Source organism: Aptenodytes patagonicus, chromosome 3 (assembly GCF_965638725.1).
Source record: "Aptenodytes patagonicus chromosome 3, bAptPat1.pri.cur, whole genome shotgun sequence".
NCBI classification, from domain to species: Eukaryota; Metazoa; Chordata; class Aves; order Sphenisciformes; family Spheniscidae; genus Aptenodytes; species Aptenodytes patagonicus.
This window is the reverse complement of record NC_134951.1, coordinates 78,554,881-78,567,021: the sequence shown is the minus strand read 5'-3', so window position 1 is coordinate 78,567,021 and position 12,141 is coordinate 78,554,881. Positions and strand designations below refer to the sequence as shown.

At 39.4% G+C, this 12,141-nt stretch overlaps 1 protein-coding gene across 1 annotated transcript in view; it reads right to left on the bottom strand.

Moving 5' to 3' along the window:
• The window catches only part of IGF2R (insulin like growth factor 2 receptor), a 61,165-nt gene that overhangs the window by 1,815 nt on the left and 47,209 nt on the right, over positions 1–12,141 (bottom strand). Inside the window, exons 36-47 of the mRNA XM_076335325.1 lie at positions 11,187–11,336; positions 9,911–10,072; positions 9,178–9,385; positions 8,633–8,779; positions 7,927–8,161; positions 6,796–6,932; positions 5,639–5,753; positions 4,561–4,707; positions 2,940–3,124; positions 2,261–2,447; positions 996–1,160; positions 310–379 (exon numbers count right to left, since the gene is read on the bottom strand). Coding sequence (XP_076191440.1) covers positions 310–379; positions 996–1,160; positions 2,261–2,447; positions 2,940–3,124; positions 4,561–4,707; positions 5,639–5,753; positions 6,796–6,932; positions 7,927–8,161; positions 8,633–8,779; positions 9,178–9,385; positions 9,911–10,072; positions 11,187–11,336 — 1,908 coding nt within the window. The remainder of the gene's footprint in view (positions 1–309; positions 380–995; positions 1,161–2,260; positions 2,448–2,939; positions 3,125–4,560; positions 4,708–5,638; positions 5,754–6,795; positions 6,933–7,926; positions 8,162–8,632; positions 8,780–9,177; positions 9,386–9,910; positions 10,073–11,186; positions 11,337–12,141) is intronic.

The following is a 12,141-nucleotide window of genomic DNA, read 5'->3' as shown; positions in this document are numbered from 1 at the left end:
ACTGCAATAGCATGCTGTTACTATCACTTTTCACTATGTCTGAAACAGAATTCTCTCTTCCTGTACATTTATGTGTTATTTAGCTATTTATGGACTGCTCTTCATTTCCTCAGCTCTATCTTCGTTTCCCATTTCACAATATAAATGTAGATAGCTATGTGGCTTTCCTGAAGCCACACAGTATGGTTTCCATGCACTGAAGGAACTAGGAATTAAGGGCATTTATTTATTTATTAATAAAAGCTTCATATTAAGAAAACTTGACAAGAAAAAAAAAACAAACCACCTTCGATTTTGCCACTGTATTACCTTTGTGTATTTGTAGGAAACACCAGATGTTCTTCTGCAGCAGTTCGTTATCTTGTTTATTATGATTTCCCTAAAGAAGGGGAAGAATACTACATTAGGGAAACTGTATCCCCCTTATTAGCCCTCACTTTTCTTCACTGGATTTTTACCATCAACATAAAGCATTTCACCAAGCAAGCTGCAAGCTATCGCATAGTGACACTTGACCCTGAACCACTCTAACAAAATTCAGTCCATGATGATGTACATCTTCCCCCTTACCACAGCTTCAGGGTGACTGTTCTGAAACACCTCTGGCCTTTATGTCTAAGGGGAAAAAACCCAAACTTGTCCGGAAAGCAGAGAATCAGCAGGACTTGCACTTGTTCCTTGCTGCTGTTGTATGGTTCCAGCTTGACACCATAAAAGGAGAGGGCTATCAAATACTAACAATATTGTCACATTGTTTTACCCTCCTTAATTAGCAGATGTCCACAACAGAGACTAGCCCGATTCAATTGTGTACTCCAGCCCTCTTTACATGGACCTTCAGACAGTAATGGGGAATTCGAAAAAACCCAGCCGTTTGACAGTTGATGCTGCCAACTGAAAAACAGAACTTAAATCTCTGAAGTTCACTACTTCCCTTTCACTGAGGAAACAAGTCCTACCAAAGAAAATTCTAAAGCCTCCCAATTGTTTCTTACCTCCTCTCTTTTTTGTAGAGCAGCAAGATTATTAGGCACGCAGTGAGAACAACCAGGAGGACACTCAGCACAGCACCAACAGCCTGACTTCTCCTTGAAAGGCCTTTATGTACTTGGGCCTCCTGATCAGTCTGGTGCTCATTGCTTCCTGGGTCATTGGTTAATCTAGTAACATAAATTGGGAAAAAAAGGACGAGTAAGATCTATTGACCAGTTGCATGAAACTGGATTAGAAACAGCAGATTCAAAGATACCAAACATGCCAAACCATCCTGTCAGTCCAACCTAACAGCTATAAAGAATTGAATTCAAGGAATTTCGTTCTAAGTAAAAATCACTGAAAAAATAAAAATGTATGTACTGGGCCTACATCCTGGTATGCTTTCCAACAGTGCGTAAAACTGATTACAGTCAAGACTGAAGTGCATGATTAGGCACTCTAGAGCTTACACAGCAGCAGCTATCCACACAAAGCTGCTATTTTAGAACCAAACCTGCACCTGAGCTAGCTGCAAAAGCTACAGCAATTATTTACCTTCCAGCTGACTATGGCACTACACAGACCTCAATAGCTAATTGCCTGTTTAAACCAGAATAAACAATTTCCCTATGTTTTCAAGCTGGCAGCCAGAAAGTGAACAGTCCTAGAAGTAGTCACTCCATTCTTTGCAGTGAGGTTGCCTACATGTCAAGAATGCCAGTAAGCACCTAGATACAGTCGCTCTGCTTTTAACACTGTCACCTCATTACTCCTTTTTGGATCTGTAGGTAAGCTGATCATAATTAATTGCAGAAACACCTCATTATTCCTCTAAGACCTGCAATGATTTTCACTCCAGCTTTAAGAAGTAGGCAGCTAGCAGGGAAAGCCAGTCTTTGCCATGGCTTTAAAGTTTTCCAGACAGTAAGGCAAGGAGGACAAAAAACCTTACCCAAACACTGGTTATTCCTCTCAGTAACATGAAACAGCATGTTCTGTTAGCTACAGTAGGTTTTACTTAGTGAGAACAACAATATTAATTCCACCATGCCTCTCCATTTCCCGTGCAAACAAGCAGCTTTAGGTCCAGATCAACTTGGCAAGTGTTTATTTAGTGGTCATGTGCCAAACATTACATACGTGAACACCAATTCCATCTACCCATGAGTCTACTGCTTTTTTAGCTTTTCATTTTTTCACAGTCACTGTGATGAACAAATACGAAAAAGCCTTTAGCTGAGAAGTGCTGACAAGAGCTGCTTTCAGAAAATAGTTAACTACTCACATTAATGGACACACAGCAGATGTGTACCAGGTAAATAAATACTGGCAATCTGCAGTCTCATGAAGGAATTCAGGGATGCCTTCCTTTACTTGTGGATGGCAGTGGAAGAAAATGGTTGAAGAGACAAACTTTGATTTATCTTTACCGCATCTGGAGTCTGATGAAAGTATGACATCCAAGTCATCATCTACAACGAGAAGAAAACCTTATCGTTTACTACTTCCTTGAGAACACTCTATTAACACTAGACCCTGGAAAGTTATGTATTTGTTCTGCAGGTTACACTTTGCAGTATCTGCAGATGAGCTTATACTTTTATGTAGGTGATCCCATCAGTTGCTATGGAACAGTGGGCTAAGCTCTTCACAAGAAAAAGTAGCTAGATAAAGGAGATCATTGCTTATGCAGCACAAGCACAGAGGAAAACAGGAGACCAAGTCTTCCATCTTGCATTGTTTCTACCAAAGTCTCTCAACAACTGTCAAGCCCAAACCCTATTAAGGCCACATTTGCAACTGAGCTTACACAATAAGAAAAAAACAACCTAAATTCTGCTAGACAGACTCTGGATACCTTTACAGAAATAGATTAGCACAGATGTTGTGAAACAAGAACCATTTTCTGATGAAGCAATTCACATGGAGTATCAAGCAATTCTGGCTAGTGAGCAAGTACTTACCCTCAACGTAATATTTAGCTTTTCTGGCAGAACCAATTCTCCGAAAGCGACGTTCGTTAGTTTTAACCTGGCAGATGTTTGCTCCAGAGCATTCTGGGAAACTTGAGTTTCTTATACCAGAAAGTTGAATTTCATATACATATTTATCGCCATTTGTCCGTATGTCACCAGAAGCCGTGTACAACCTGAGGAAACCAGAGGGCAGGTCTATCCTTAAGTCTAAACTCACAGATTTAGTTTATTCCCAAAACATAAGACTGGCAACAGTGGTAGCTGCTACCACTGGTTGATTCCAGAGCAAGTTGGAGTGACTGATTCAGCAACCAGAGAAGATGCAGGACTGAGGCTTCCTCCCTGGACATTACAAATGAGGATTATATTTAGCATAAATATAATCTAAGAAAGCACAAAAAGCAAGCTTTTCTAGTTATATTGCCCTCAATGGGTGTATGAACATGTAAATACCTCCAAAGGATTAAGATAAACTGGAGACAAAAGCATGATTCAGCAGCTCAAACACAAGCTAGCCTACTGACCGTAAGAACTATATTGTGTGCTCTGTAGCTATGATAAATAGCATAGCTCAGCTGTCTTCTCCAGAAGGGTAACTAGCTCTACCATAACTGTTATCTAAGTACTATTTACAATAGTATCCTTTCACTCTGCTGGTCAGACAGAGAATGCTGAGATTCATAGCTATTTGTTCTAGCCACCTGCTCGAAGGCTGAGCTTGCTCAAATATGACTTGCCTTTAATCTCGCGTTACACCAAGTTTTATTTTTGTCCTGACTTCCTCTCCTCCTTCATCCAGGCCTGTTTGATTTTTGTTTTTTGTCTATGCTTGTAATGCTATCACCACGTTTGCACAGCAGGTTTATTCACAACGCTTCTGCTCAGTTACTCCAATCCTGCACACTAATGCTTTGTGCCCTGCAAGCAGAGTTTATTCTTCCCATAACGCTAGTATGGGCAGATTTCCTTCCATAACACTAGCATTGACGTTAAATATAGTAGTTTATAAGAGATTCTGAACCAGAGTTATGTGCAATGTGTAGTATAGTCAGTGTAACTGCTGGTCTTCCCCTCCCTCTCCTGAGTTCAGTCATGCTTGACCATTCCTCCAGAGCTGTCCTTCCTCACTTGTGAGGTTTCTGAAGCATGGGTTCCTACTTCCACATGGATCGTCTAAGCAGGAAAAAAAACGTGCTATGTAAAAAGCCAAGGAGTACTCTAGGTGAAAAAAATCAAGTTCTCTGTCACTGAACTAATGTCTACACACTATGGAAGAGAGCAATAACCCACAATAAAGAGATCTAACATCAAGGTGAGCATGTGTAGGCTTTAGCCTAGTCTTGAGTACACCTGGACATGCTCAAAGCTATAAGCCCAGCTGTGAGCTGCACTATTAATCAGGCCTTTAAGTCACTCATTGGTACAAAGTTAATTCAGTGCTATTTCCACTTGACAGCTAAGAACTGTTACGGCAACATAGAATATTCACACCAAGCTCTCTTTTCTTGCAGTACAGTTCTACAGGACTAAGGTGGTGTGGTTTTTGGTTGCTGTTGGGGTTTTGTTGTTTTGGGTTTTTGGGGGGGGTTTGGTAGGGTTTTTTACTTACTTGTAATAAACATCCCCTAAAGAGAAGTTTTTCCCAGTTGCAGGATTAATAACTGTTCCGTTCACCACCTCCACCTCCTGCTGCTTCACAGCACAAGCTACGCGTGTGTCCCAAGTGATGTAGTAAGCACAGTTTTCGTCATCAATCCTACCAAATAACAGACACAACTCATGATTCCAGGAAACAGTAACAAGTGCTTAGTATCTTGAGAAAGGGAAGACACGCAGCTGCTAACCCATGCGTGGGAATGTCCTAAGCTTCATGCCAAGAGTAAGCTAAAATAGTCAAGTAGCACTCAAACAAAAGCTACTTGAAGAGTTGCACTGCACTTTTCTGCAGTTCCAAGACCTAAAAAGACCTGGCTGCACTTGAACTTCCTACTTCAAAAGTTCCAGAAGTCACACAGTGTTTTCAGAGGGTTTTATCAAAACATTTTAGCTAACAAACATGTCATGCTGCTCTTGGCAGGTTTAACGTGCTGTGCATTATTTAACTAGGACAAGGAGTATAAGCTAGTCAGATTTTGCTGCTTAGTTCTTCGACTCATACAGAGCATTTTGCTCGGTTTCCCAATTCTACAAACAATATACAGTTAACCAAAGCAAGACTGAACAAAAAGCCATCGAGCTTTCTCAGTATTTGTGATCATGTACATATCTCTCACTTTGGACAGCTTCTAGTTAAATAATCTGTACTGAGGCAACAATAAACCATGTTCTATTAGCTCAATCACTTACCTACAGTAAGTGTTCTCTACTAAACAAATCTTGAGCAAACTTAAGAGTGGTTGTACTACAATTGACATTGAAAACAACAGCATCCCAGCCATCGTCAGATCTAATTTGGAAGTAGAATGCTTAAATTTTTGCCCAGAAATTTTAAGATAAATACAGAATACAATTGTTTATGGAAGTGAACAGGTGCAGAAATTCCAGAAGATCCATGTCTTTTAAGTACAGACCAAGGATTATTTTAGGGACTGTCCAACAGAACAGACAGTCACTGTCCTGAGACGTACAGTTTACTAGAGAGATACAAAGGAATAAGCCATGAAGATCAGTGGTATGTTGTTACTCACCTCTGCAGCATGGGCATGCCAACTGTTTTTGCACACTTCAGTTCTATAATTGTTGTTACTTTCTTGTTTTTCCTACATTCCTGCCCACCGGAATAACTAATATACACTGCATCACCTAGAAGAGAAAAACTGTGACACTCAAGGCTTTTGTAAGCAGTTGTCAGATGTTCCCTTTGCTCATTCTCCAGACTTCATTACTTGAGATTAATTTCTAGGATTTTTTTTTTTCCCCCTGCATAGACCATACATCAATTACAGCACTTCAGTAATTTGAGGCCTTCATGCTGATGATCATTTAAAAATCACTCCTCAAACACCTTTGTATTTACATCGTACCATGTGTTCCGGTCACCAGTATGGCCACAACGAACGTTTACATTTAAGACATCATTTTTTTAAAACATAAGAGTAAATGAAGACATCCATTTATAAATTAATTCAGGCAATAAACACATGCAATACACCCCATTGCTTTTGTAGCTGGATGGAAAATTTCCCTCAATTTCACAAACTCAGCAGCAATTTAAAAAATATTTTTTAAACTGAAAAATTGAGTAAGGTTGAGGGGTTTTTTTATTCCTTTTCTTAAAAGTGAAGCCAATTAGTCATCTTTCACATGTTGCTTTAATTGAAGAAGTTACTGGACATAGAACAAGTCTTTCAAAACGGGATGAACAAAAATAATTCCCCCTCCCACAATTATAGAATCACAGACTGGTTGAGGCTGGAAGGGACCTCTGGAGGTCATCTGGTCCAAACTCCTTGCTCAAGCAGGGTCACCTGGAGCTGGCTGCCCAGGACCATATCCAGATGGCTTTTGACTATCTCCAAGGTAGGAGACTCCACAACCTCTTTGAGCAACCTGTGCCAGTGCTCAGTCACCCTCACTGTACAAAAAGTGTTTCTTGACGTTCAGATGGACAATTCCCTTCTTACAGCTTTAATGACAACACTGTTTATTTGCTTCAATGTTTTCTCATGGTTTAACCACCACTTTTAAGTTTGAGTAGTAGCATTTACTGGTTTTGTTTTTAAACAGAAGATTCACTGGTAAAGATATTTCAAAATAAAGGCTTCACCATAATTTAACAACCACTATAGCTAGGTTGTAAGATTTAACCATCTCTAGCTCTCTACAGGAACAAAAGTAACTCTACCTGTCACATTCAGCTTCTGTGTATGAACAAGTCCAAGAACTTGAACGTCACCATTGTTGCTTTTCCTGCAAATACTGGCTCTTTCAGGGCAGCCTGTGGGTCCCTCATGTACCCTCTGACAGAGATTCACATAGTACCTATAAAGAACATGGTAGACAAAACTTCTTTAGAATTAATTTAGGCTAAACTGAAAAAGTGAGATATAAACTTTAGAATCCTCATGGGAAGCTAGCCAGGTTGAAAGAAATTAAATACTCTAACTAGCTGACAGGTAAAGCATGTACTAGGGTTTAGAAGGTTACTTCTAACCATCATTTTCAAGTAAATGACTCTGTGCAAAAAAAATTGATCATTTACCAGATTAGTTCACTAGTTAATTTTGACCTAGGTCAAAACTAGAAATTGGAAATGAGTCAAGAAATGCCCAAAAGTTTTTTCAGCTATAAAGGTTATAGTACTGTCCGAAATTCAGCGTCTCTTCGGAGCTATACCAGTTAAGTTTTATTAGAACAGAGAAACTAGTAGCAAGGCAGTGAATGAAACAGTTTTGTTACCCCATAGTTTATCATAAGTTTAGAATTAGATGCTCTCATCCTTGCCAGTTCATTTCTATTTGCTAACTGGAGGGGGGAGGCTGGAGAGGTTGATGACTTCCTGCCATTCATATTTTCCTCTAAGTTGATTCTTAGAGGAACGCGGGGAGGAAGGCCCTACTCAAGTGTGTAACTTTTTGTCTAAAGTTTGAGTCAAAAGATGGCAACTAAGTCATTAAGATTTTTGTTCAACATGATTAAGAATCAAAAAAATTGCATTTAAACTACAAAATGACTTTGTTAAGATAACAGTTTAAATAGAAAGCCTTTAAAAAGCTTTTAGTTTAGACTTATTCATCGTTTAAAAAGGGTTAGCAATAGAGGGAAGGGGTGAGGATGAAGACAGTAATTATTCGTCCTCTTCAGATAAAATGGGTTCCTTTCTGTTTTTTTGTCTATATGCAGTGTTACGCATTTTAAGACACTGTCAGCAGTTTAAACAGACTCTGAACAGGGACCAAAGAGAAGTACTATGCCACATTACAATTTCAACTGTATCGATTAGCAAGCTGCTCCCTGGGAGTTGCTCATTACTCACGAGTTCCCATTGTGGAAAAAGATCCATGATCCCGTCAGGGAAGAGAGCATTCTCAAGTCATAAGTTCTGTGTTTTTGGACAAACTTGCACTCCATCTTCTTGGGAGGACAAACAGCTTGAGTCTTCCATTCAAACGTCACAGCACAGCCAAGTGTCTCACTCAGAAGGTGTGGTCTCCCAACACCAGCATTTTCATCACATGTGAAGATAATGGTAGATTCCCTTCTTGCAGTTGCTATAAGGGGGAAGGTGGGGGGGTGGGGAAGGAAAAAAATACTTTGCAAGAGACTTTCATGCATGTAGGGATTTTAGTGTAGCAATTTTGTGATATCAACAACAATTTTAATCAGGTATTGTTTCATATAGCAAAGAGGCACAAATGCTTTACCTAGCAACTTTATTCCCTAGGTTAGCTTTCATGCTTTTTAGAAAGTAGTGTTCCTTCCAAAATGACTGATCTCCATCAAAGCAGAGTCATCACTTATGACTTGAACACTCATGATCTAAATGCATGAACTTTTTATTTCAAAAGTATTTCGCTCACTCACTTGAGTAGAGTCAGGTTTGTCCCATAAATTCCTTGTCTTGCCCACTCCTATCCCTTTACTTCCACCGTATTGCACCAGAGGTCTTTTGCCCAGCCTGATAATGGCTAACTCCCTGTGTTAGCTCAGATCCTTGCACATGAAGTATAGGAAGTTCTTACCATTACCACAAAATCCCCACTTTCCATCTCCCTGGTAGTTTTCAGTTGTAGCACACCATGGCCTATTCTTTTCTTCTGTAATACATTCCTCATAGGTCTTCCCTTTGTACTTGAAGGGGAACACACAAAGCTCTCCCTTTTCAGTCACTGAGAAGGAAAGGTATATCCTCTTAATAACATGCAGTAGAATATCAGGTATATCCATATTCAGGACCATATCCAAAGCCTATACTTAAATACTAAAGAAAAGTCAGAGGCAGACAACAGAAATACTGCAACATTGAGTCTAAACCCAATTAGAAAACTAGGATGTAGTGTACGATTAGCTACAATCATCCCTACAGAAAACTTGCACTCTCTCTTCTAGCAGATATATGTTGATGTTGCAGATTAGTATAGTGCATGTGATTTAACGGAACTACACGTTTCTATTGCCATATGCAAAATCCACGTTGCTTCCCTCCTATTGCAACAAAACCTCGCATTTTAAGGATAAAAAAAGCTGACAAGTTTTTACATAAAGAATGGGTCTGCTTCAATCTCACCTGGAGGGCACCGATCACCTCCTGTATACTGCAAGATGACCGTTTCATCCTGGTGGCTATAGTCCATTTTCATTTCCTTTATGTTTCCAAAAGATGACGCACCACTTTCAGATGTCAGACACACTGCCCCATTTTTGCATTTTCCCTGCGGCAAATCTGCTGCCTTACTGCATACGCCAACATGGTAACTGTTGGATCCAGAAAATACCTGTGTGGACATCCAGAAGCATCACAAACAAGGCTGCCTCAGAGCCTGCAGTCAATGCTTAAAAAGAACCACCCGAGTGCTTTACGAAACCAAGTCTCACACAGTACTTGCATAATGCAGGAGGAAAATAAAATAACCAATTTTGCAAGTCTGGCCTTCCTTAATATGGCAAAACTGCAGATAAAGTACACCCACAGGACCAAGGATACAGTCTGTTCAGCAGACTTGTTTTCACGTTCAGGATTCTGCCACAGGTGACGATTTCTCCTTCCTTTCCCCATCAGTATATCCATGAATTTCCCTCTCAAAAACATTAAAAACCTAATATTATTCCCTCTAATATTATTTGTTTGGCCTCTGACAGAGGGGATATCAACACTGACCACCACAGCTGCAGCACATGCTTCAGTCTCCTCTCACACCTCAGGATGCTTAAAAGATGCCCCTGCTTCAGTTTTAAAATGTTGATAGCAATGGGCAATTTAAAAAAAAAAAAAAAAAAGTCACACCACCAGAAGGCATTACCTCAAATGATCTTCCAGAAAGGCTGGTCAGGTTAAAAGTATAGTGTAGCTGTTCATCAGTCACAGAGCAGCCTAAAGTTTTCACTTTATCAGGACACACAACCGGAGTTTCCCACTCAAACACAAAACTGCAGTCAAGTTTCCTTATCATCTTTGGCTTCTCCTGTTACCAAAGAACACAGCAAGATACATTAGGTTTAATTTTTGGAGAGTCTGTTGTTCTTTCTGCATTCCTGCCCCCTCCCCCAACAGTTAACCTCAGTTATTACCGAGGCTAGACTTTACTGACTGTAGGGCAAACACCATGCCTTCATTATCACAACCAGTACCAAAAAACCTACAAGTGAAGTACATTCTACCTAGCTCCAGCAAACAATCAAAGCAGTAATTGAAGTACACAAGCTTTCTTATTAATTAGGGAAGAGATTTTGATGTTCAGCTTAGTTGCAAGCATCAACAAAAGTGAGAGAGAGCTGTGTTTCTCCATGGTAGAGAACATTAAGAAAGTTCACTGAGTTAAGGTTTAGAAAGAATGCTGTTTCCTTTGTCATATTTTAAATAAAAATATGAGTATGGCCTCTGTAATATTCAGAGCTGCCTAGAGTTTCAGCTCATGCCCCATGTTGATGGAAAATGGTTCCACTGAGTATCTTCAACAAGCTCTAGTTCATCAAACGTTATACCTAAGTGCTTCTCTATAGTTTGTTAAAGCATTCAAAAAATTAAAGAAGTGTTAGATTCACACCACCATGCAAGCTCAATTTAGTGTTCAGCTGTCAGCACAAAATAAAAACATAAGTATCTAAATGCAAATTTTTAAAGCTGTGTATGATTATGGAAAGGTTTACAACATAGGGGAAACGTTTCACAGTAATAGCTTTACGAACAGTTATGCTGGTTCTTGTGTTAGCTTGCGGTACAAGCTTTTGGACCCAGACAAGGTGCAACACAGCATTAAGTTCAATGCCAGCAGTAAGTTATCGCTACATTACTTCAGTGAATCTGATCCTTGAAACCATCAGAACCTGCTACTCTCAAGCCTAAAGTTCATGCACTCTATGAAATTTTGCCTGGTTAAGAATACAAATACTAAGTATTTAAGTACTAAGTATTTAAGTAGTTAAGAATACAAATACTAAGTATATTCCTTGTTGAAATAAGGCCATCCTTACATGCTAGAAACAAATCCTTGATTTAGTTTTAAACAAAGCTAACACTGGTTACTACCCACTTCCCATTGCACTCCAATATCAACATAAGTTTAATAGATGTCTTACCAGACTAGTTCCTTGGCTGCAGTGAAATACAATAAGAGAAGTATAGTTCAATTTGTTGTTTATCTGACAAGGAGTAGTGCTGTTGTAAGTGATGTAAACTTCATTTACTGCCTCATTTAACTTGGGAGGTTCAGTAACACGACCAATATCCTACACAAGCAAAGATATGTATTAAGAGACGTATGGGACACACCTAGATTTCAGATCAGCCCAGAGATTCAGATCAATTCAGGTTCATCTGTTTGGTTTACATGGGAGCACAACTATTGCACTTTTGAAAACTGCATTCTATACTCAAAGAACAGTTGTTATATTTCAATCCTAACAAAACACAAGTTGAGCCACTCAAAACACTCTTTGATTAAGCTTGACAAAAGCCAGGGAGGTTCTGCATCTTACAGGTAGATTCTTCTTTAAATCATTGTGCCAAAATACCAACACATCACTTAAAAATAGGTCCCTAGATCAATGTGGAAGTTCATGGAAAACAATCTCAACTTTTTATGTGCATCTTCTACAGCTCACAAACGAGACCTCGAAACAGACAAGTTAACCAATATTCTGTCACAGGCTTGCTATTCATGCAGCTGTCAGAGTTCTTACATGAAAGTACTAAATGCATTTTGGAGCATGCTAGGACATACCCTGCTTCATATTGCAACAGGCTATCATGGGATCAAGCACGCCATTTCTGTGCCACAGAATGGCAGACTAAGAGGCATTCTGCTTCCCAGTCTCCATATTTGGTACAAGGCACTATATGAAAAAATTCTCTGTAGTAATTTTTCATATTTGTCACAGTATGGAATCTTCCAACACTCAAAAAAAACCACTGGGGTTCAGGATAGGAAAATATTTCTTCGCAGGGAAAAGCAATGAAAGGGAATTTTGCAGGGTAGATTTAAATTTTGTATTCCATTTCTATAACCCATTGTCAAGCCTCTGGTTCAAATCG